Source organism: Cibotium barometz, chromosome 17 (genome assembly GCF_041138505.1).
Source record: "Cibotium barometz isolate CiBa-2024 chromosome 17, ASM4113850v1, whole genome shotgun sequence".
Lineage (NCBI taxonomy): Eukaryota > Viridiplantae > Streptophyta > Polypodiopsida > Cyatheales > Cibotiaceae > Cibotium > Cibotium barometz.
The window spans coordinates 6,366,983-6,391,679 of record NC_141062.1 but is presented as its reverse complement, the minus strand read 5'-3'; the positions used below and the strand labels follow the sequence as shown (position 1 = coordinate 6,391,679).

Sequence of the window (24,697 nt, the reverse complement as noted above, 5' to 3'; positions counted from 1 at the left end):
TTTTATGATACTCAACTACATCTCCATTTGTATAGCAACACTTAGCAGCTTCATAACATCCAAGTAGAACACCATCACAAAGTGATGCAGCATTGTCCAGCCAGGTACTTGGCAATGAAAAAGAGGGAGAAAAGGTAGGTGCTTTTTTTAAGTAACATTGCCTATGTGGATCTGTTCCCAGTTCATCTGTATTTGGTACAAGTCTGCTTTTAATTATTCCAGTGGCAGATTACACAAACCAGGAGAGGAACTACTGTGTAGAAGAGAACCCTTTGAAAAACCTGCTCTCTGCTTATCCATACTTGTTCACGAGCATGCCTTTCTTGGTCATGTCCTCCCACAGCTTATGAGCTGCATGCATTTTGCCTTCTTTACAAAGCCCATCAACCAAAGCACTAAATGTGACTACATCTGGAGCAACACCTTTCTCGATTGTTTCTTCCATGAGCTCATTTGCTTCATCCACCCTATTCTCTTTGCAAAGGTGGTCAATTAAGCCGTTGTATGTGACTGGGTTGGGAATCATACCCTTTTTGAGCATCACCTTTGCAATCTCATATGCATTATGTGTACTTTCTGATTTGCAGAGACCATCAATGACCGTACAGAAAGTGACAGCATCAGGATCACAGCCATTCTCATCCATTTCCACCAACATCATGTACGCTGCTTCCATGTTATTTGCTTTGCAAAGGCCATCAATCATGGTGGTGTAAGTAATGACGTTAGGCGTGCACCCTTTCTCATGCAGGAGCATCCGAGCTTGATCGAGATTGTTGCTTTTACAAAGACCATAGATAAGAGTACTGTACGTCACAACATCCGGACTACAGCTGGTGCAGCTCAATTTATCCAGGATTTTAGACATCTGGCCCACTTCCCCAACTTTGCACAGTTCTTCCATTAACATGCTATCCATAACGACATTGGGAGCACAACCATACTCAATGGTTTTGAAGAGGAGTTGAAGGCCCGGTCCCTCCTCTTTAGCCTTACATAGGCTGTTGAGAAGGATGTTCAAGGTGGACGTGCTAGGAAAGCAGTGTTGCAAGAACATTTCATGAACAACTGTGAAGGCCGTATCCATCCGTCCGATCTTGCATATGCCACCAAGCAGGGCATTGAAGGTGACAGTATCAGGCACGCAACCTCTCTCTAGCATCTCTTCATAAATCTGGTGAGCTTCACAGATTCGATTCAATCTACAAAAGCTCGCAATAAGAGTACTGTAAGTGACTACATTGGGAGTGCATCCTTGCTCAAGCATGTCTTTGAAGAGCTTGCAGGCATCATCCAGTTTGCCACTTTTACAAAGACCATTGATCAATATGCTGTAGGTGTACACATTGGGTATACATCCTGCTTGCGTCATCCTTTTCAGAAGCTTGCATACCTCAGTTATTTTACCAGCCTTGCATAGACCTGCAATCATTGCACTATACGTCACCACATTGGGCATGCAATCCTTGGACATCATCTCCGTAAGAAGCGCATAGGCTTCGTCAACAATGCCAACTTTGCAAAGGCCATCAATGACCCTCGTGTAGGTTATCACATCCGGCTTGAAACCATTTTGTTCCATCTCCTGCAAAATTTTATGGGCCCCTCTAACCCATCCCGCTTTTCCATGACTATGAATCATAATGTCATAAGTAGCTTTGTTTGACGGGCACCGTTCACGGGCCATCTGCACATGTATCTCATGGGCGGATGCAAGTTGATTGGATTTTACAAGAGAATCAAGTATAGCATTGTAAGAGAAAGTCGTGGGCCTGCTACCAAAGCTTTTCATCTGTTCCAAGGTCCGGATAGCTTCGTCCACCAGCCCTGCACGACAATAGCTCTTGATAAAATCATTCCATATCTCAACAGGTACCATATAGCCATCCCTTCTCACTCTATCAAGCATTTCCTTCACTTCTTTCAACTGTTTTGCACCCTTTATAGCTCCCACCAGGGTATCACTCACAAGAGCGTTGTACCAGAATCCCTGTTGCTGAGAAGCTGCCCATATGCAAAACTTCAAGGCCAAGTGCAGAGATTTCTCTGCCTTCACAACCTCAACTACAATCAATGGTGAAAGCTTTAGTGCAGGCTCAGAAAACATGCTCTTTAGACCCTGCTCCCATCCATGTGTTCGTAAAATGTCACATATTTTCTTCACTATTGACCCGTGGACAGCATCACTTCCTTTGTAAGCATATTTTTTGTGGATTTCACTCTGCTTAGAATGCAAAACAGATTTAGTTTGTGAAGCCGCCATTTCAGACTTGACTTTTTCACCCTGCCCACATGTAGCACTAGATATCACCCCTACATCTCTCACTGCACCCGAAGCACTTCTGACTAGCAGTTTATACAGGTAGCCAGCCGTTTCAAACTGAGAAAACGGAAAAAAAATGGTGATAGACCTCGGCCATTTTCTCTTTAGACTTTCCATCTTCAAGGCTCAATGCAGGTACACTTCATTGAAAAATCACAGAACCTGTCAAAACGCAGATCCAGAAGTCATAAAAGCATCAATGCCCTTGGTGAAACCAAAGGACGAGTTCAGCAACATTCCATATTTAAAGTAAGAGCACACACCCCCCCTCTCTCTTTCCAAGTGTGCATGTGCACACACACCATATACTAGGGTGTAAAATCTGACAAGAATTCAAGAACACTGCATATTTAAACATGCGCACACAAGCACATCCCTATATAGTAGGGCCATCAAACAAAAGGGAACTACTGCAAATGAAAAGGGGTAAAAGAGTGTTACAACTTACAACCCGTGTCATTACTAGACAGTACATGGCGTGTCAATGAGGTGGAAATGCATAAGGGATGAAGAGGCTCAGTTATATACCATGGTTTAGTCCATTGGAGGAAGTGAGGTATGAGACAAAGCATTGATGATGTTTAACCTAAGCATGTCCTTGAAAGGATAGGCCGAGTAGAGCAAGTCAATGATAAGCTTAATGTAAGCTCAAAGAGCTGGAACATCCCCCCTCCTCCCCCCTGCCATCACTCCTCTCCCCTGTTCCCCATCCTCTCTCTCCTCCTGAGCACCTGCCTGCCATCGCCTTCCCCCCCTCCTGTGCGCTCCCCTCCTCCTGCAAGCTGCTTCCTGCCTTTCTGCTCGCACCTTGCCTCCTGTGCGCCCCAGCCTTCCACCCTTCTGCCTGCCTCCTCTGCGGTGTCTGCCCATCTGCCTCCTGTAAGCCCTCGCCTCCAACTCGCTTGCCGCCTCCTTCCGCCCTTCCTCTCCGCCCTCTCCCAGCCTCTTCATTGCCTCCTCCCTTCCTCCAGTGCCCACCCCTCCTTCGCCTTTCCTTCCCCCACCTCGCTGCCCCCCCTTTCGTGCTTCCATCCGCCGTCTCCTCTTCCGGACGGGAGTCCTTCCCCCTTTGCCACTCTCTCCCTTCTTCTTCCTCCCATTGCCCCCCATTCTTGCCGTCCCCCCTCCGCTTCTCTCTCAGCAGGTTTTTTTGCGTTCAGGCTGTTTTTCTTTCGGCAAGTGTGGGCGTCTTTTGGTCTTCACCCCCTTCAGGAGGACTCCATGGCAGCAGCCTGTCATGTGCACGCCCATGCCATGGCTAATCTTCGGCATGAATAGCATTAATCCCTGATTAAGTCAGCATCTAGCATCAGAAGGGCATGGACAGCATTAATTCTTGATCAAGTCAGCATCTAGCATCAGAAGCAGCATCAGTAGCACCAGCACTAGCAGCACCTCATCATCATCATCATAATCATCATCATCATCCTTAGGAGGGTTGGGAACCCTGTCAGCAACCATCAGGGGGCATTCAGCCTGCTGTCAGCAGCCCATAGGGGACCTAGACAGCCTGTCTCAGCAGCAACCAGTACTGGCCAGGTGGTGTTGGGCAGCATACAGGGCAAAGCGTAGCATTTAAAGAATTATTCAAGATTATTTGTCCAACAAACAGGCCGACAGCTACAAGTGCTGGCTGACCTGTACCTCTCAGCATATATATAAACATTCCTCAAAATTCAGCAAGGGCATCAAATTCATTCAGTTCATTTCCTCATTCATCAGCATAGATATTATGTAAAGGGGCCAAAGGTCAACCCCTCCGGGGCTGACCAAGGGCCTAATCATGTACAAGCATTCAAACACCTTTTTGTACCATATTAAAATACAAGAAAAACCCTGACACCAATCTCTCTCTTCTTCTCTCTCCTCTGTCTTAATCATGTTTAAATCAGCATCTTGTTCTTAATCAACCTTATGGTTATGGATCGGTACAGCAAGGCTTCCGCGCATGCAGCACAGCCACTCCGCCCGACCTCTGCCTTTTCTCTGAAGCGGACCTCCAACTCCTAGCACCAACAGTGGAAGCCTCAACACTTGTATGCAAGATTGTGGGTAGCCGCCCAGCACATATTTAGGTTCGTGACTTGCTCCAGGCCAGCCTCCTTGGCAATCCGTACCCTCAAGCGCAGCTCCTACCAGATGGAGTTCGACAACCCTGCAGCTTCGGACCACATGCTTCAGCTGAGCCCCGTTACATTGCGCACAGCCCAAGAATTTTTCACACGTTGGTAGCATGGCTTTGATCCCACCTCCGACCCTCTTGCTGGAGTATCCACATTCCCAGCCAGTCTATTTTCCAAGCCTCAAGAAGAAGTACCTTCCACTTCTCCTTGTTATTGGGAAAACAATAGGGCAACTGTTGGAATGCCCGTCGACAGCCGCCTCGATGTTGGCGCGTGTGGCTGGGATCCCTTCACTTAGCATCAGCATTTCCTCACCGGAGACAATACCACACGCCATCTCTCGTCGATGCCTCCAGGGGGACCTCATCCTTCAGTAGGCCTTCCTGACCAATGTTTCATTTGCCACCAGCTGGGTCACCCACCAGAGCTTTCCCTCGTAGCTCCTTATGCCGGTCCAGCCGCCTCCCCCCCAAAAGTGGAGAGGGTGTACCAAGCGCCTTAATGCCACCCCTGCCATCCGGCGAGACAAAGCCCCAACACCCTATCCCCAAGGACAAGGATTGGGGTAGGTTGCAGATGACCGGGCGGAGGCAACCACAGCCCCAACCAGAGAGCAATACGCCGGTGCCAGGCGAGACAGTACAACGGGACCCACACAGAAACGGTAGTGTCAGAGAACCGTTTCGAGCATTTATCTCACGATCACCTATCTCGAGTGCAGTTCCCACCCACCCCCCGAAGGGTCCCAACGTTAGGACCAGCCTAGAGACCGGTCCCACAGAGTGGTTCGGTACCAATCTTCCCAATTTTTTGGAACCACTCCGGCTCCCGCACCCTCAGGAGGATCTGATCCCCCAACAACAAGTGCCCTCTCAAGATCAGGGACCCCCCCCCCCCCCCCTCTCTCCCTGCAAAGCTTCTCTAGAGCACTCCCACCGACCGCTAGCAGCCCCCTAGCCTGTTAGAATTGTGCATCTCAGTGTTCTGGGGCTTCTACTATTTATCTGACATTTTATTGTATTTCTCCTATTTATTTGTCCTATGAGCCGTCGGCCAGCCCTAGAGGCAATCAGCCAGCTCACTGAGGCACTATATAAGGAGTTCCCCATTGTTCACTTCTTCATCCAATCCACTTGCACATAGTTCAACATTCAGTTGTTGCTGGCCTTTGCCATTGTAAAGCTTTACTGCTGTTATAAAAGGTGATCTTGTCCAACTCTCTCTATCTCCTTTGAACTCTCTCATATGTTTACAGTTCATGCTTCTGCATTGTGCTATCTCCTTCATGGTAACATACACTGTTATAAAAGGTGATCTTGTCCAACTCTCTCTATCTCCTTTGAACTCTCTCATATGTTTACAGTTCATGCTTCTGCATTGTGCTATCTCCTTCATGGTAACATACACTTAGGTCCAGGCTCCTCCAAACCCGGTAAATCTGCCCACTTTTGATGTACGTTTTGCCTCCATCACTTCTCTGGCTGCAGATCGGTCCATACAGTTGCTGCGTTTTCAGTACCTTGCTGCGTTTCTGGTCCAGCCCTCTTCTAGTTGCTGTCGGCCAGCCCTACAGGCTGTGTTTTTCTCTTCAGAGGCAGATCTTGAAGTGCTTTGGCTGCGTTTTCTCCTACAGAGGCTATCAAGCTAGTTTTGGTGGCTGCGTTTTCTCCTACATAGGCAAACGGTGGAGTTGTGGCTGTGTTTTCTCCACCGGCATCAGATTTGGTGAGTTCTCTTGCATGTGGAGTTGCCAGACAAGTGGCTGTACATTTTCTTCTTCCTCCACGAGTTCCCTGTCCTTCCGGTAGGAGGTTCCCGATGGATCTTGGACTCTTTTGCTGCTGTCCCGCCTCTTTCTCTCTACGGTTTGAGAGGGAGCTGATTGTTCCTGGTGCCTCGCTTCGTTGGAAAGCACTTGAGAGAAGTATTTGAGAGCTGAGATTTGTTCTTTGATGCTGTGGATATGGCTCCCCCCTGTACGAACAAAGATGACAAGTTGAAAGGACCCACCTACGCTCATTGGAAGCTTCAGATGCGGGTCTGGTTCATCCACAAGGGTTCGTGGGACATTGTTCAAGACACTAAAAGGAAGCCCGAGCATCCTCAAAACTCTCGGAGGTGGACTCGGATCAGGAGGATGAATTTGTTGTAGAATTACAAGACTAGTAATGAAAAACAGGTAGAGGGAGAGGAGACACACACAGAGGAGCAAACCCTAATGTATATTGCAAACCCTAACCATAGAGGGAAGCCATCTCCCTTCTCACACAACGCATAAAGCCATAATCCATAATCTACAACACACACTATGTGTTGTGTCCACACACAGCTAACCCTAGCTAATGTCCACACACACTGACCAGCTGGACGCGGTCATTTATGTCTCACACATTGCTACCTAACATGCCAGCACATAGTGCAGCTGGCACAAGCTGACATCGAGCTTGCATCTCAACAGCCCCTCTCAAGCTCATGATGTACTGCCATAGATAAAGATGTAGATGAGCTTGGGCTATCAAAGCTCTCAACACTCCCCCTCAAGCTCATCCCACGTACTCCCAACATAGTACGGAAGTACGCAAACTTCTCCCTGCTAAGTGGCTTTGTAAAGATGTCGGCCACCTGCTCTTCACTCTTCACATACTGCAAATCCACTGTACCATCCAACACTTTCTCTCTGACAAAATGATAGTGGACCTCTATGTGTTTGGTCCACGCATGAAAAACTGGATTCTTGGCCAACTGTATGCTGCTCATGTTGTCACAATGAATGACAACCTTTCCATCAATAGGCTCACCCAAATCAGCCAAGAGACTCTTTAACCATACTCCTTTACATGTAGCAATGGCTGCACCCCTGTATTCAGCCTCTGTACTAGATAAAGCAACAGTAGGTTGCTTCTTGCTACTCCAACTCACCACTGCACTTCCAAATGTAACGGCATAACCACTAGTAGATCTCCTGTTATACGAGCTATACCTGCCCAATATGCGTCTGTGTAGCCATGTACATCCAAGCCTTTACCATGCTCATAAAGAAAACCATAATGTGCAGTGGTCTTTATATATCGCATAATGCGTCTCACTGCATCCAAATGAGGTTTTCTGGGGCTTTGCATAAATTGGCTTACTAGCCCCACAGCATAACTAAGATCCGGGCATGTGATAGTCATGTAAATAAGACTGCCAACCATCTTTCTATACATAGATGGATCATCCAACTCTTCACCAAAATCAGCCCGCATTTACATTCTTCTCCAAAGGTGTATTCATTGGTTTACACCCATTTGAAACCAATGACATTTTTGCCTTATGGTAAGGCAGCCAAATCCCATGTTTCATTTTGAACCAATGCATCCATCTCAACATCCATTGCCTTCTCCTATACATGCTTCCCAATAGCTTCTGTATAGCATGTAGGTTCCACATGCTTCACCAAGGAGGTCATATATGCATAATGCATAGCAAAGTCACGATATGTCAACCTGTCAACTGGATACCTTGGGACCTCCGCAATGCATGCGGATCACTCTGAACACCTGTCACTCTAGCATGTGGGGGCACATATCTATCCTGCCTTGCACCTAGTGTGCGTAAAACTAGTATGCCAAGTTCCTTATCCAAACTTTATGAACTTGACGACTCATAACCTGTAATGCCAATTTCTTCAACCTTCTTTTTTCCTTTATTCACAGCACTACTCCCAGTGCTCACACTCTCATGTCTCAAGCGTTTAGTGCTACTCTCAGACTCTGCTAGCCCAGACATAGAAATAGAACTTGCTTGTGGCAAGTTCACATGCACATCAGCATCAACGGAATCAATGACACTCTCATCCTTTGCTTTGTATCAACTAGCAAGTTCATCAAACACCACATCTCGTGAGATAACCACTTGCCTAGTTTATGGATTGTAACATTTATATGCCTTGCGATCCTGTGCATAACCAACAAACACACACTTTTCTGCCTTAGGATCCAACTTCCTCCTTCTCTCGTCAGGCACATGTACATAAGCTATGCAACCAAACACTTTGAGATGTCCAATGTCTGGCCTAAAACCTGTAAGCCGCATCTCTGACATACTTCCATATATGGCTGTTGTGGGTGTCTTATTAAGTATATACACCGCGGTGGCACACGCTTCTGCCCAATAATAGTATGGCATGTTCTTTTCATTGAGAATTGCCCTGGCCACATCACAAATGACTCTATTCTTCCTCTCATTAATACCATTTTCCTGAGATGTGTACCTGCAAGTTAACTGTCTTCTTATGCCATGCTTTCTCAAGAAATTCTCAAAAGCATGTGAGGTGTATTCACCACCTCCATCTGTCCTCAAACATTTTATCCAAGAGCTATATTACTTCTCTACAAAAGCTTTGAAGTCCATAAACTTTCCCAACACTTCACTTTTCTCTCTGAGAAAGTAAATCCAAGTCATTCTGCTGAAATCATCAATGAATGTCACATAATACAAGCTGCCTTTAATGGATGGGTTTTATGCAAGACCCCATACATCGCTATGAACTATCTCAAGTGGCCCTACTACTCATGTTGCCTTCTTTAGGAAATGGCTACCTCGCCTGCTTTCCAAACTGGCAGACATCACAAATATGCATATTCCCATCATACTTCAATCTGGGCAACCCACTAACTACAAGACGCACGCACGCACGCCCAAAAAAAAACGTACGGATCGATCCGTTCGTACGGATCCCCGTACGGTACGGATGTACGGTGCGGATTGGATCCGTACGTACGTTTTGATCCTACCTTGGAGGGAATACAAGCCCAACCAAGAATTCAATAGGCCATTCGTGGTGGGAGCCCTACAGAGGGTGTTTGGCACTCAATATTGTGTCCTTTTCTCCTTCTCTCTCTCTCTCTCTCTCTCTCTCTATTTCTGCACATCTTCTTTGTGCATTATATTCGTCGTGAATGATTGCTGAATTCTGAGCATTTAAGTTACTGATTCAACCACAAAGCTTACGCATGTTATAGAGGCAAACCGACATCGGTGCAAACATAAACAACCTCACATATGTCAAGGCGAAGATAAAAGTCGCGAATGAGGAGATTGTGTCAGAATATGCAGCGGAAATGATATCCAAACTTGGGTAGACAAGAGCAAGTAGACTGCAGAAAATAATCAGCACAAGAAACACAGAGAGATGTGTGTAAACTCTTCTCTATACACAAGATCCCGGAAATACTGAATGAGAAAGTGGAGGAGGATGAGGGGCAATATATACAATCCCACATGAGCAGTCGGCCAGCCTCAGATGGTGCCCACGACTGAGATAAATGTCCACGACTGCTGTAAATAGCAGTCAGCCAGCAAAACAGATGCCCCACGCCTGGACAGAACAAGTCGGCCAGCACTCCTACAGCCCACAACTGATACAGATGCAGTCGGCCAGCTTCAGAGTGCTCCTAGCATCAACTAGCAGCCCTCCAGCCACTAGGAAAAAATGGAAAAAATAGGGGAAAAATAGGGGAGTGTGGAAAAATGATATACGGGCGGGCACACCCACAACAGAGGCCCTGGTGTATACAAATAGACAGGAGATGACTTCTAACACCCCCTCTCAGCTCCTGGCTGTGTAACCAACCCCAGGGAGCTGGAGTGCCGCCTGAGCGTAGCCTGAGGTAGAGACTTCGTGAAGAGGTCCACCGCATTGTCCTCCATCGAACAATAAAGTAGCAAGATGTCACCCGCCAAGATCTTCTCACGAACAAAGTGATACTGTATCTCTATATGCTTGGTCCGGGCATGGAAAACCGGGTTCCGAGCAATAGCTATACAACTCTGGTTATCACACTGGATGACTGTGGGCTCCCTCTGTGGAAACCCCATCTCGCCTAGCAGCCTCCGCAGCCATACAACCTCACAAGCAGCACCACAAGCAGCCCGATACTCTGCCTCTGTCGAAGAAAGGGCAATAGTCGGCTGCTTCTTGCTGCTCCAAGAAACCGCTCCTGAGCCGAGGGTAAAAGTGTATCCTGAAGTAGATCTCCTCGTGTCTGGATCTCCTCCCCAATCTGAGTCACTCCAACCTTGGAGCTTGACTCCATTCCCTCCTGTGTAAAAGAGTCCCAGATCCTTCGTACTCTGCAGATACCGCAAGATCCGCAATCCTGCGTCCCAATGAGTCTTCAATGGCGTCTGCATAAAAGAGCTCAACAGCCCCACGGAGAAGCTCAAGTCCAATCTGGTGTTCAGCAACCAGATCAATGAACCAACCAACTTCCGGTACTGCGAGGCATCAACTGGCTCACAAGGATCTGTAACGGTTAACTTTGTGTTCGGGTCCATCGGCGAAGTAATAGGCTTGCAGTTCTCCATCCCAAAGGCCTCAAGCAACTCATGAACATACCGCTGCTGAGAGACGAAAAACCCCCTCTGGGTCTGCCAGATCTCCAATCCCAAGAAGAAGTGGAGTAAGCCTAAGTCGGTCATCTCAAACTCCTTTGACAAGGCAGCCTTCGTCACTCCAATGTGCTCCACATGACCGCCGGTGAGAATGAGATCATCCACATAAAGGATGATGAGTGTGACCATGCCGCGTTCCCGAAAGAGATACAGGTTCGGATCTGCAACCGATCTCTGAAATCCAGTCCAAATAAAGAAGGAATCAATCTTCTGATTCCAAGCCCTCGGAGCCTGCTTAAGACCATACAAGGCCTTACGTAACCTGTAAACCATCCCTTCCAATCCTGGAACAATAAAGCCTGGAGGCTGCTCAACGTACACCTCCTCCTGCAGGTCACCATTAAGGAACGCCGATTTTACATCCATCTGGTACACGGGCCACCTCTGAGAAGAAGCAAGGGCAAGAACGGTCCGAATCGTGGTCATCCGCGCTGTCGGTGCAAAGGTATCCTCGTAGTCGATGCCTCGCCGCTGAGCATAACCCTTAGCCACGAGCCTGGCTTTGTGTTTGTCCACCGACCCATCAGCCGCGTACTTGGTCTTAAAGACCCATTTGACACCAATGACTGACCGCTTCGACGGCCTCGGTACCAACTCCCAAGTGTTGTTCTTCTCGATGGCGTCAAGTTCCACCTGCATGGCTTCCCTCCAAGTATCCTGTGAAAGGGCTTCCTTTACGGAAGTGGCCTCTTTATCCCGCATGATACGAGACATAAGAGCATAGTTCACCTGAAGAAGCTCCGCCGTGTTGCTTTTATCTCGAACTCGATGTGATCTTCGAGGGCCGTCCTCTGTGGTCCACTCGGAGGGTAGCTCCGTGACACCTGACTCCCGAAGGGTGTCTAACAACCACCTAGGTACTCGAACAGATCGTGGAGCCTCCTGTGATCGCGGGGGCTCAACTCCAGCTCTGGGCTCAACCTCCTGTGATGACTGAGGTGGATCAACTGGAGTGGTAGACTGGGAATCATCATCAGACTCTGGATCTCCAAGAAGTGGCGGCTCCTCGACAGTGGATGCTGGAACATGCTCGTCAAAGACCACATCCCGGCTGACAACAATCTCGTTCCTCTCTGGATCATACAACCTGTATCCCTTGGAAAGAGAGTTATACCCCACAAATACCAGCTTGCGGGACTTGGAGTCAAGCTTCCCCCTCTGCTTCTTCGGAATATGTACATACGCGTCACTCCCAAAGACACGGAAGTGCGAGACATCGGGTTTCCTGCCAAAATATGCCTCAAATGGAGTCATATGGGGTACAGAAGTCGTCGGAGAGCGGTTAATGGTATGGACAGCTGTTGCCACAGCCTCACCCCAAAGTGGACGAGGAAGATCACGATGCTCCAGCATAGTCCTCGCCATCTCTACCACAGTCCTGTTCTTACGTTCAACAACTCCATTCTCCGAAGGCGATCCAGTATTGGCCAATTCCCTCTTGATGCCATGATCTGCACAAAACCGGAAAAATACAGTCGAGGAGAATTCACCTCCTTTGTCAGCCCTGAGAGTCTTGACCTGAAATCCAGACTCTTTCTCCACCATCACGTGCCAATCCTTGAACCGAGCAAAAGCCTGGTCCTTTTGTGAAAGAAAGTAGACCCACGTGAATCTGGTACAATCATCAACAAGCAGCATGAAGTAGAGAGATCCTCCCAAGGATGGTATCTGCTGTGGTCCACACAAGTCAGTGTGAATCAACTCCAAAGGTTTCGAAGCCCGCCTGGAAGCCTGCTTCGGAAAGGATTCCCTGTGCTGCTTACCATGTATGCAAGAACTGCAGCGTCCTTGCCTACTACCAACATCTGGCAAGCCAACCACCATCTGGTCCCGGAAGGCGCGCCGCAAAGCATCCACATTTAAGTGGCCAAAACGAAAGTGCCACAAATCTCCGACCTGCGAGCCTGTCAGTGAGGAGAGTGCAGAGAGCTTGTAGATGCCATTCTCCACACCGCCTTCCCAAACAACTTTGCCTGTCTCACGGTCCCTTAGAGCAACTGAATGCTCCTCAAATTCCACCCGAAAGCCAGTCTTGCATACCTCATGCACTGACAAAAGATGAAAGCCCAGAGCAGGGACATAAAGAACACGGGAAGCATGCTTGCCCCCCTTGCCGTCGGGAATGATCTCCATCCGGCCCTCACTATGTATCGGAATAGTGGAGTTATCGCCAATAAAGATACGACCTGACTGTCGTTTCAGATCCAGGAAGAAGTCACGGGATGGAGTCATGTGCCTGGAAGCACCACTGTCGAGAATCCATTCCCGAGTATCCTTTGCGGTGAAGCCAACTACCTCCTCGCTCGAAGACGATGAATCATCGGAGTCCACCATCTCCAAGTGCACAAATGCCGGAGTCTTCGCAGCTGAGGCTGAGGAATCAGCACTCTTCCCTGTCCGCTTAGGACACTTCCTCCAGTAGTGGCCTTTCTCGCCACAATCATTACACGATCTTTCGGCCTTCAGCTTCTCTCGTTCTGGATTAGGCTTCTTCTCGGAAGACTTCTCCGGTGAAGCCTTCCCTTTGCCCTTGTTGGTATTACGGCCTTTCGACCGTTGGCCAGTTAAGGCCTCCGAACCTCCGCCGTGAGGAGGGTTCGTGAAACGTTCCTCCTGGTCCAGGACCATTGGCACAAGCTCCTCCCAAGTAATGGTGCTGAGCCTGCCACTCGTGATCAACGAGGAATAGAAAGCGGAATACTGACCAGGCAAGTGGGAAAGTAACGTGATGGCCATATCTTCAGACGATATCTCTTTCCCAGCTTGAAGGACTTCCTGCTGAAGGGCCTGCAGCTTGTTAATGTGTTCCCGCATCTTCGAAGACTTTGCAGGGTTCATAACCCGCATCTGCACTTCCAAGGATATCCGCTTCATGGGTGACACCCTGTTGTACAAAGAAGCCAAGTGCTCCCATATGCCTCTCGCCAGCGTCATGTGCTTCACATGGTTGATCACCTATGGTGTGCAATTGAGGAATATAAACGGCCGGACCTTGGCGTTGACACGGTCCCACATTTGTGCCTGTGCCTCTCGGTCCTTCCTCGTCGATAATAACTCCCCTTCCTCAGCTTCCGGCCTTGGCACCCCTTTGATAATAAAATCAGCAAGATCATATGACTCCAAAACTGACTCCATCATGACCTTCCAGATGCCGTAATTGGACCCGTCCAACTGCCGATCCACTGGGAACGTGGGGAGAGTCGGAATCTTCACGTGCTTCTCAGCCATCTCGAGTAAATCCGCCATCTCGGAGAGTAACCTGAAAGGGTGGGTGGGTGGGAAAAATCTGAAAATCAGAAAATATGCAAGTGGCTGTCCAGCCCCTCTGCCCGCCTTCCTCTTGCACCTTCACTTCCCGTTCAGCCCGAAACAGTCCACCGATCAGCAACCTGTTGCTCCCCCTCTTGCTCAGAAAAACGCCCAAGATCTCCTAGAGCCTAGGGCTCTGATACCATGTCAGAATATGGCGGAAATGATATCCAAACTTGGGTAGACAAGAGCAAGTAGACTGCAGAAAATAAACAGCACAAGAAACACAGACAGATGTGTGTAAACTCTTCTCTATACACAAGATCCCGGAAATACTGAATGAGAAAGTGGAGGAGGATGAGGGGCAATATATACAATCCCACATGAGCAGTCGGCCAGCCTCAGATGGTGCCCACGACTCAGATAAATGTCCACGACTGCTGTAAATAGCAGTCGGCCAGCAACAACAGATGCCCCACGCCTGGACAGAACAAGTCGGCCAGCACTCCTACAGCCCACGACTGATACAGATGAAGTCGGCCAGCTTCAGAGTGCTCCTGGCATCAACTGGCAGCCCTCCAGCCACTAGGAAAAAATGGGAAAAATACGGGGAGTGTGGAAAAATGATATACGGGCGGGCACACCCACAACAGAGGCCCTGGTGTATACAAATAGACAGGAGATGACTTCTAACAGATTGCACATACGGTCATCGATTACAACCTCTCCTTCCATGTGCTCAAGGTCCCACAATCCCACAAAATGGTGAAGGCATTGCAGATGGCATGGTATCACCTACCATGAGATGCGCACCACCGCGCTCGATAACGAGAGGCAAAGGATCAACAACAAACTCACACCTGTGCGGGAAGGATGGGCGAAGTATGGTTGTTCTATCCTCTCCGATGGATGGAGTGATCAAAAGAAGAGGGGTATCATAAATATCCTTGTTTCATGCGTTCTCGGCACATACTTATTTAGCGCCATGGATACTCAAAGGCAGGGTAAAGAACATTAGGGGACTTCATCTATCTTCATATCCAGTAAGCCATCCTAGAGGTAGAATTTGAATGTAGTATGTACTATGTACTATGTACTATGTGTCAGAGTGCATGTGGAAGCGGTACGGAGACAAGAAAATGAGAATGAGAGAAACACAAGATAGCTATCTGAATATATGAAGCAAGTACAACAGCCCTGCGTGGAGCAGTGTGTGACTCTGTGGGTAGGGCTTGTGCTGCGAATGGAGAAGAAACTAATGAGTGAGCATAGGGGTACTTATATACCCCCTCTAGGAGCTAGCCGATTGGTCCTTAAAAGAGGACAAAAGGAAATAATACCCCCTCTAGGAGCTGGCCGATTGGTCCTTAAAAGAGGACAAAAGAGGACAAAAGGAAATAATGCTAGAAGGCCCATAAAGGTGCCTAAAATGCATAATAAAAATAGCCAATGCTACCTAAAATAATCAGAGCTCCTAAGTCCCCCACTGACTCAGTGATGGGGCTCACAACCAAGAGATGATTCATGCTAACACCCCCTCTCAGATCCTGGGTGTGGCATAAAGCCTAAGGAGCTGAAGTAAGGAACCGTGGAGGGTTGTGGAAGGGCCTTTGTAAACAAATCCGCTGCATTTTCCTTGGAAGGACAATACTCAATGAGAATCTCCCGTGCCATAATCTGCTCTTGAACAAAATGATATTGTATCTCAATATGCTTCGTCCGAGCATGGAATACTGGGTTCTTGGCAATTGCCAACTCTGGTTGTCACAACGAATCAAGGTAGGCGCCGTCTATGGACACCCAATCTCTGCAAGCAGTCGTCTAAGCCAAACCACCTCTTGAGCAGCCTGCAGAGACGCCGCTCAGTACTCAACCTCTGCAAAAGACAATGCCACCGTAGGCTACTTCTTAGAACTCCATGAAATAGCTCCGGATCCAAGAGTAAAGCAAAATCCAGATGTCGATCTCCTCATGTCGACGTCTCCAGCCCAATCAAAATCTGACCATCCTTTAAGAGTAATCCCCTGGGTATACATGATGCCATAGGACCGAGTACCCTGCAGATATCGCAATACCCACTGTGCTGCCTGCCAATGCACCAATAAAGGGGTGGTCATGAATGAGCTGAGAATGCCCACTGTAAAAGAAATGTCAGGTCTCGAATGAATGAGCCAAATGAGAGACCCAACCAAGGTCCTGTATCTAGAACCATCTGTAAAGTCACTAGCTACCTCCGAGGACAGCTTCTGCTCTGGGTCCATAGGGAAAGAAATGGGGTGGCAATCTGCCATGCCAAATGTCTCTAAAAGCTCTTAGCTCACAGACATATCTCTGCTGAGACACAAAAATACCATCACGAGTCTGGAAGATCTCCAAGCCGAGGAAGAAATGAAGGAGTCCAAGATCTGTCATCTCAAACTCCTAGCCAAGTTTTTTTTTTTCGAGAAAAGATCCCTTCATTAGTTAAAAAACCCGCCCACTAGGCTACAAAAAACCTCTCTTGCTCAAAAGAAGATCCAATCAAGGCAGCTAGGGAGACTCTCCCTAGGTGCAAAAAGGTACAAAGATCAGTACAAAAAAACCTGAGAGCTATATCATACAATAGGAGGGGGGAAAAGCCAAACAGGTGGCATGTAGTGCCAGCGGGGGGCTCCCGCGTGTAGTGTATAGAAGGGGCCGTTGCGCCAAGTGGTGTGGAAGGCCTAGCGCCGCAAGATCGCCGCATCCCAGTCACCCCGGATGCGGTCATACTGTCCGCACAGGGTGTGGATCAGCTCCTGCAAAATCCCCCGAACAGTCTCTGCTGGTGGCTCCAGTCTCCCCTCAAAGGCCCTGAAACACCGAGCTCTCCAGGTGAACCAGATGGTGAGGCTGCTGAGGAGCTCCCATCGTAGATCCCTCTCCTGTGTCCAGACGACGGACAACTCCTGGCCAAATTGTTCCTTAGTGTGAGCAATATGTGCACTGTGGCCCCCCCAATGAGAATCAAATCATCCAAATAAAGATATACTGTGAGCAATATGCGCACTGTGGCCCCCAGTGAGAATCAAATCATCCAAATAAAGAATAATAAGAGTAACCAGCCCTCCTTCTCTGTAGATGTAGAGATTGGGATCTGAATCCGATCTCTGAAAACTAGTCTATATGAAAAAACTATCAATACGCTAGTACCATGCTTTGGGTGCTTGCTTGAGACCATATAAGGCCTTCCGTAAATGGTAGACCATATCCTCTACTCCTGGAATGAGGAATCCTGGGGGCTGCTCAACATAGACCTCCTCCTGTAGAGTTCCGTTGAGGAAGGTGAACTTTACGTCCATCTGATAAATGGGCCAATGATGATGAGCTGCGAGAGCAATCACTGTCCTCATGGTGGTCATCCTGGCCGTAGGTGCAAAGGTTTCCTGAAAATCCACGCCAAACTTATGGGCATAGATAGCCCTTGGCAACAAGACGAGCTTTGTGCTTATCCAATTTGCCATCTGAACGATACTTGGTCTCATAGACCCAGTGGACTCCAATCACATTACGTCGTGTAGGCCGAGGGACCAACTCCCATGTCTCATTCCGGTTAATAACTTAATGGAATCCAACTCTGCCTCCATAGCACGCCTCCAAACATCCTGTGATAGAGCCTGCTCAATGCTAGTCGGCTCACTATCCTGTAAAACTCGCGACATGAGTGCATAGTTCACACTCAAATTCCCCACATGTGTCTGACCCTATTGCTGAAGTCTCTGGGATCTCCTCAAGCCATCTTGGCTGGTCTCCGGAAGCTCGGTAACTCCAGAATCCCAGACTGTCTGAAAGAACCATCTAGGTACACGCCATGCCCTAGTAAGGCGGTCCTGAGTGACCTCTGCATCCTGATGCTCCTCTAGGGCCCCCTCATGAGAGGGTATAGGCGCTATCTCCGGTATGGGTACGGGAGGAGGAATGCGTGGCAACATGGCTGGAATGGACGGAGACTAAGAAGCAAAAGGTTGACCTGCCTCGTCAATGTCTCCAGACTGCGAAGAAGAAGTAGAAGAAGCCCCCTCTGAGAGACTAGGGGTAGTCTCCACAAAGACCACATCTCGACTAATCTCCACCTTTCGAGTATCGGGGTCATAGAGCATGTATCCTTTGGTCATGGTGCTATATCCAACAAACACTAGGCGCTTGGATTTGGCGTCCAACTTCGTCCTGTCTGCCTTAGGCACATGTACAAAAGCGTCAGATCCAAAAACTCGAAACTGAGTGACGAAAGGACGTGTACAATAATAAGCTTCATAAGGAGTCTTGCCGCGAATAGCAACTGTAGGAGACCGATTGCGAATAGCAACTGTAGGAGACCGATTGCGAATATGAACCACAGTAGCAACCGCTTCGGCCCAAAGAGGCTTTGGAAGCCCCTTATGCTGCAGCATGGTCCTCGCCATCTCCACAATGGTCCGGTTCTTTCTCTCCACAACACCATTCTTTGACGGTGTCCCTGAATTGGCAAACTCCATCTGTATGCCATGAGTAGCACAGTAGTTCTTAAAGGTATAAGACTTGATATGGGTGAGAACCGCATCCCGGCAGTTAATGAAGATGAAGGATCTAGCTCGAGCATTGAATCGGTCCCATAAAGCCGCCTCCTGCAAGGTACGAGATGTAGCCGTCTCTGTTGAGGTATTTGGCCGAAGTATAGGGGTGGTGACAAACTCCCAAAGGTCATATGTCTCTAGAATAGACATGGCCTTGACCTTCCATAGGTCAAAATTGGTGCCATCCAGCTTTGAAGATTCGGGAAAATTGGGAAGAATGGGTATATGCACTGATGGTGCTTGAAGCAAGGGCTATTCCACAATGTCATCAGCCATGATCCCACAATAGAATGCTGTAAAGAGTACTTACTGCTTCAAAAAAAAACGCAGCCAAGAAGAGGGCTGCAAATCAGCCACAAAAATGCAGCTGAATGAAGTGTTCTCTCTCTCAAGGCACCACCACACTTGAAAACGCAAACCCTTGATGATGAGGGAAAGCATAGAGTAGGAGGAAGATGTGGCTTAAGAAAGAGGAAGGGCTGTCAGAAGGGGAGGGTGGGAAGCTGAAAAACACAGCCAAGAAACTGTAAGCACCAAGGAAAAAAAGGCAACAGAAAGGGGAGGGAGGAGGGGCTGAAAAACGCAACCCCTAGGGCTGTAGAGAGGAGGAGGAGCAGAAAACGCAGCCACCAAATCTGTCCAACAGCCGGGAAGCAGAAAATGCAGCTCTCCAACGTCCGGATGATGATGCCCGGGCTGAAAAAGGCCTCCTTGATGAAAACGCAGCACCCCTTGATGATGACAATGCTGGCCGCCTCTGAAAAACACAGAATTCAGCAACTTCTTCATGATGAAATCCTCCGAAAAGATGCCTGGTGCTCTGATACCATGTCAGAGTGCATGCGGAAGTGGTACGGAGACAAGAAAATGAGAATGAGAGAAACACAAGATAGATATCTGAATATATGAAGCAAGTACAACAGCCCTACGTGGGGCAGTGTGTGACTCTGTGGGTAGGGCTTGTGCTGTGGATGGAGAAGAAAGTGATAGATAATGAGAGAGCATGGGGGTACTTATATACCCCCTCTAGGAGCTGGCCGGCTGGTCCTTAAAAGAGGACAAAAGAGGACAAAAGAGGACAAAAGGAAATAATGCTAGAAAGCCCATAAAGGTGCCTAATATGCATAATAAAAATAGCCAATGCTACCTAAAATAATCAGAGCTCCTAAGTCCCCCACTGACTCAGTCATGGGGCTCACAACCAGGAGATGATTCATGCTAACACTATGTGCATTGCGATTTAAGTTTTAACTCTCAAGTCTCTAGGTTCTATGTTCAAGCTTCTAAGAATATCATTGCATTTGCCATTGTGTTACATGTAGGTCGGGCATGAAAATGTCATTCAAGTCATCATTGACAATAAATCCAATTGCTACAAAATGGGACCAGTGGGTGAAGTGGGTGGTCGCACAAGGCCTATCAATTGTGAATTTCTTCACAAAGAAGGTGAAGGTACTCACTATGTTTCGTGAGCAAAGCGACTTGGAGCTTAAGAAGCCCTCTTCCACGTGGTTTGCCTACATGTGGCTTCTCTTGGAGCGGCTATACAACGTGCAACCGAAGCTCCAGATGACCGTGGTCTCCCCAGATTTTGTCACATGGCTAAGAGAAGAGATGGTGACTAGTGTGAACGAGGCCCGAGCCGCTCAACGGCTATGCATGAGAAAGTCCTTTTGGCGCGAGGTGTGTGCCATTGTCATTGCAGTGACTCCCTTGTATAGGGTTTTACGCATGGCCGACATGGAGGACTCCACATTGGGGCTACTCACCCACTCCATGTGAGAGAGACCCCACCCGAGATTCGTGTGACCACCGTGCTTGATGAGAAGGACCCCGACATTCCTATGGAGAGGATTAGGTAAACCCAAGTCCCATGTTTTCAAATCTCATTTTCAAATCTCTTTCTCTTTCCTTAACCTTTAAGTGGCCTTTCTAGGGATCCCACCGAGCCTCCACCCACTCCACGACATAATTCGCTTCTAGCGCTTGTGGAGAGGAGGTGGCGGTGGATGCATAGACCAATCCATGGTCTTGCGGCCTTGTTGCATCCCGCCTACAAAGTACCAAGGCTCTTCGTCACCAATGAGAAGCTACTTTCCGATCAAGATACCTACTTGCCAAAGATACTTCCTGTCTACGAGTAAAGAGAGTTCCTCCAAGAGCTCATTCGGTACAATGATCAAAGGGGAGCCACTTTCACGAACCCACTTTGCACTTTTTTGATAGAAGTCATTTAGTTATCAAATGGCTCACGTACAAAAAGTGGCTTTGAGAGTCTTGTCACAAGTGACTATTGAATATTTAAGACTTTTAACTTTAAAGTTTATACTCTAGAGTAGTAACTAGTTCTTACATTCTAACTCTCTTATTTTCCCATAGAATTGCTCTTTGGAGGCATGTGAGAGGAACTGGAGTTTCTACTCACTTAAACACACAAAGATACGAAATCGTCTGAGCACTATGCGACTAGAGCGGCTTGTATATTACCACACTAACATGCGCATGGTGGAGAAGATGCATGACATGAAGATCTCCATGCAAATAGAAGCCTTAGGATTTTCATATCATTCATGGCTGCATTTTGCATATCATTCATCCATTGCATATAGACCATTACAGAAGCCTTGAAATAGCATCTAGTATTTTTAGGATATTTATTAGCATTTATCTACCATTTTTTTCATAATTTACAACATTTAAATATCATTATTTGACTTAAACAAGACGTGTAGCACTTTATGCTACAGTCGGCCAACATTAAATACCAACCGACCAGCACTTGTGCACATAGCACTCATTCTAATCATATCATAAATCAGACATCGACGTTGGAGCCTTCAACATAAGGAGCATAAGCGATTGATCATTCAGCCCTAGATCACATCAATCCTCAGTGTTTTCAACCAGTGTTTCATCCTTCAGCAGCTAGAAGCATCAACGCATGTGCGTTCAGCCTACATCAACCAAAACGCATCAGCATACAGCATTCAACCAACAAGATACCTTGCGTTTTCTGCATAGAAGCAATTTTCAGCATACATATCTTCATCATTTTGCTACAGCACTTTGGTGACGGTAAAACTCAGCATTCGTATTCATTTCAACATTCATTCACAGCCTATACCTCAGCCTCTGATTTGCAGCCTTCTCTCATTCCATTGGAAAAAGTGCATAGACTCGAGATTAGTCATCATTGGTGTTTCTACAGCCGTGTACACTTCATCCCAACTCTTGGTCCTTCGAGATCTTGTGTTTGGCTTATCGTCAGTCCAAAGTCAATCTCTTCAAGTAATAAAGCAAATACTATTCCGGTAACGGGATAGGAGACGTAACGGGATAGGGAACCCTTCAGTGGGTAATTCGGGACCCCATACGGTGTACAGTTCATCTCTCTCTCTCTCTCTCTCTCTCTCTCTCTCTCTCTCTCTAAATCTCTTAAAGTTTGAAGTCATAAAAGTGGTTTGCTAAACTCGCGAAACTCTGGATACAGAAGGCGGTGTGAGACTTGTGTGACAGGATCCTTAATTACAAATACTTCCACTGCATGTTACAAGGGGAGATATATATTATATACACATACATCTCTCTATCTATCTATCTATATATATATATATATATATATATATATATATATATATATATATATATATATATATATATATATATATATATGACTCAGATTTGACATTCCCAGCTCATGGCTCTCGTCTTCGTTTTCTTTTGTACCATGATGAGATTACATGGACACTATTGTATCACTTTTGGTCTCACAGACCCACTGGGTCTTTTGAAGACATTTAATATAACTCTCTCTCTCTCTCTCTCTCTCTCTCTCTCTCTCTCTCCATACATACATACATACATACATGTATGTATGTATGTATGTATGTATGGAGAGAGAGAGAGAGAGAGAGAGAGAGAGAGAGAGTGTGATGTACAAGTATATATATGTATATATACACATATGTATATATATATGTGTGTATTTGTACATACAAACAAACATAAATACATATCTATCTATCCATATATATACATATATATCTATAGATATAGATATATTTACATATATATCTTTATGTATCTAGCTATATATATACAATCCAGAACTCATGTTGTAGAGTGATGAAAATCTCCAAGATGTCAAGCCACAGGAACAGAAATAGTCTCCAGCAAGAGCCTCCTTTGCACCAAGCTTTCAATGTGTAACAAGTGAGGTGACACCAAAGAACAGAGCCCTTCTTGAACTGGAGTCTTCATAGAAGAATGGTGAGGGTGAAGAAGAAGTGGTGACTTGCTTTATCACGAACATGAGAAACAACTGAGAGTGTCAACATAATGTGTGTTGTTCAAAGTAGACCCGTGCAAATGATTATTCATACTACAAATTTAAACCCCAAATGAACAGGAAGCCTAAAAAACAAGAAGTCGAAGAACAAACCAGAAGCCCAATCTAAAATTCCAAGAACACCACACATAAAAACAGCGAGGAGAAGATCTCCAACTGATGAACGGGACCAATGTATAGGACTGGCGAGAAATAAGATCCAGCTAAACAGAAATATGCAACATTATCAGAAAAAGACGAAATCGACTTACTTCCAACCATTGCCTCTCGAAGCGGGCAGAATTGCGGCAGGTCAATGAGACTGCAACTAAACCGAGTAGCATGAACAACACTACTGACTTGGCTGCAAGATGTGTGTTGATGCATAAACTCCACAAGATCCCCTCCTCTTCTGATGACAGAGTCTCTGCAAATGCGTATTGCGACAGGAGCAGGTCTGGCTATCACACGCACCCATATATATACGTATGTACGTATGTATTTGCGTATTTTTATATATATGTATGTATGTATAAATATACATACATACACACATGCTACACATGACCTTTGCCGACCCATACACATTATTCTCACATACATATGACTATACGTAATATAGATTGCTACAATGCTACCCACAAATAAATCATAGATCACATAAATCTACATGGCTTGACATGCACACATCCATTTGTGTATCACATTTTCAACACCCCTCCTTGGTGCCCTGATGGGTCTTATCCCAAGAGAGTAATGGGGCATACATCATCAGTGGTGGCTAGAGGTGTTTACATCAACATGATATGCGACGTAATATGATCATAGACATAGAACATAATCACAGACATCATCATATCTAGAAAAGATGTTCTTTTGGAGCATCGTCAAGAGTTGCTTCCACCATTACATTGGATTGTTGTTTTTCCTTTGACCAAAAATTCTTCTCAAGGTGACCTACCTTGCCACATGCATTACATACAAGCTTGGGCTTGTTTTGATGACAACATTGGGTCATTGCATACCCCATCCTTTTACAATGGTTACATTTAACATTGGTTTTGTTAAAGAAAGCAGTCTCCCTACTATCTGTTAGGCTTTGTTGTGTACCTTTTAGCTTCTTATCCTCTTCAAACACACGCATGCATGCACGCACGCACATACCCCCCTCATGCATACACAAGTTGAGAAAATACATGATTTGAGATGGCTATGGAGTGTGTGAGAGTTATAAGAGAGAGCTATGGTGGGTGAAAGATAAAAGAACGCATCATTAGAGTGTGATATCAACACTAATAGAAGTGATTAAGGATGAGTCAAGACTAATCAAAACATCACAACTTGCATTAGTGAGGATGGCATACAATGCACCATTTTCAGCCACATGGGGTCTTGCATACATATCTCTAAGAGATAAAGACACTTTTGGTCCACGTGCTTGTCTACATGCTACTTGCCTACATCCACATAAACTTGTAATGGTTTACTTTGCATCGTAAAATGCATGTGTATGACCATGTCGTGTTTGGAACATTATCTTTTGGAATACTATTTTCTTTTACCAATGAATGTGGGTGTGCTCCTCCCATGATCAGTGTGATGGACAAGAGGCGGCTCCCACAATACCAGGGAGGTTAACACTTGTGAGAATCGACCTCGCGCAAGTAGT

The 24,697-nt window shown here is 46.7% G+C and overlaps 1 protein-coding gene across 1 annotated transcript; it reads right to left on the bottom strand.

Annotated features, from left to right (window-relative positions):
- LOC147629618 (uncharacterized) lies at positions 1 to 23,535 on the bottom strand. Its single transcript, XM_086811109.1, has 2 exons — positions 23,301 to 23,535; positions 1 to 2,485 (listed from the first exon to the last, which is right to left on the bottom strand). The coding sequence occupies exon 2, from the start codon at positions 2,438 to 2,440 to the stop codon at positions 293 to 295; it is 2,148 nt and encodes a 715-aa protein (XP_086667235.1). The 5' UTR covers positions 2,441 to 2,485; positions 23,301 to 23,535; the 3' UTR covers positions 1 to 292.
- Between the last annotated feature and the right edge of the window lie 1,162 nt (positions 23,536 to 24,697).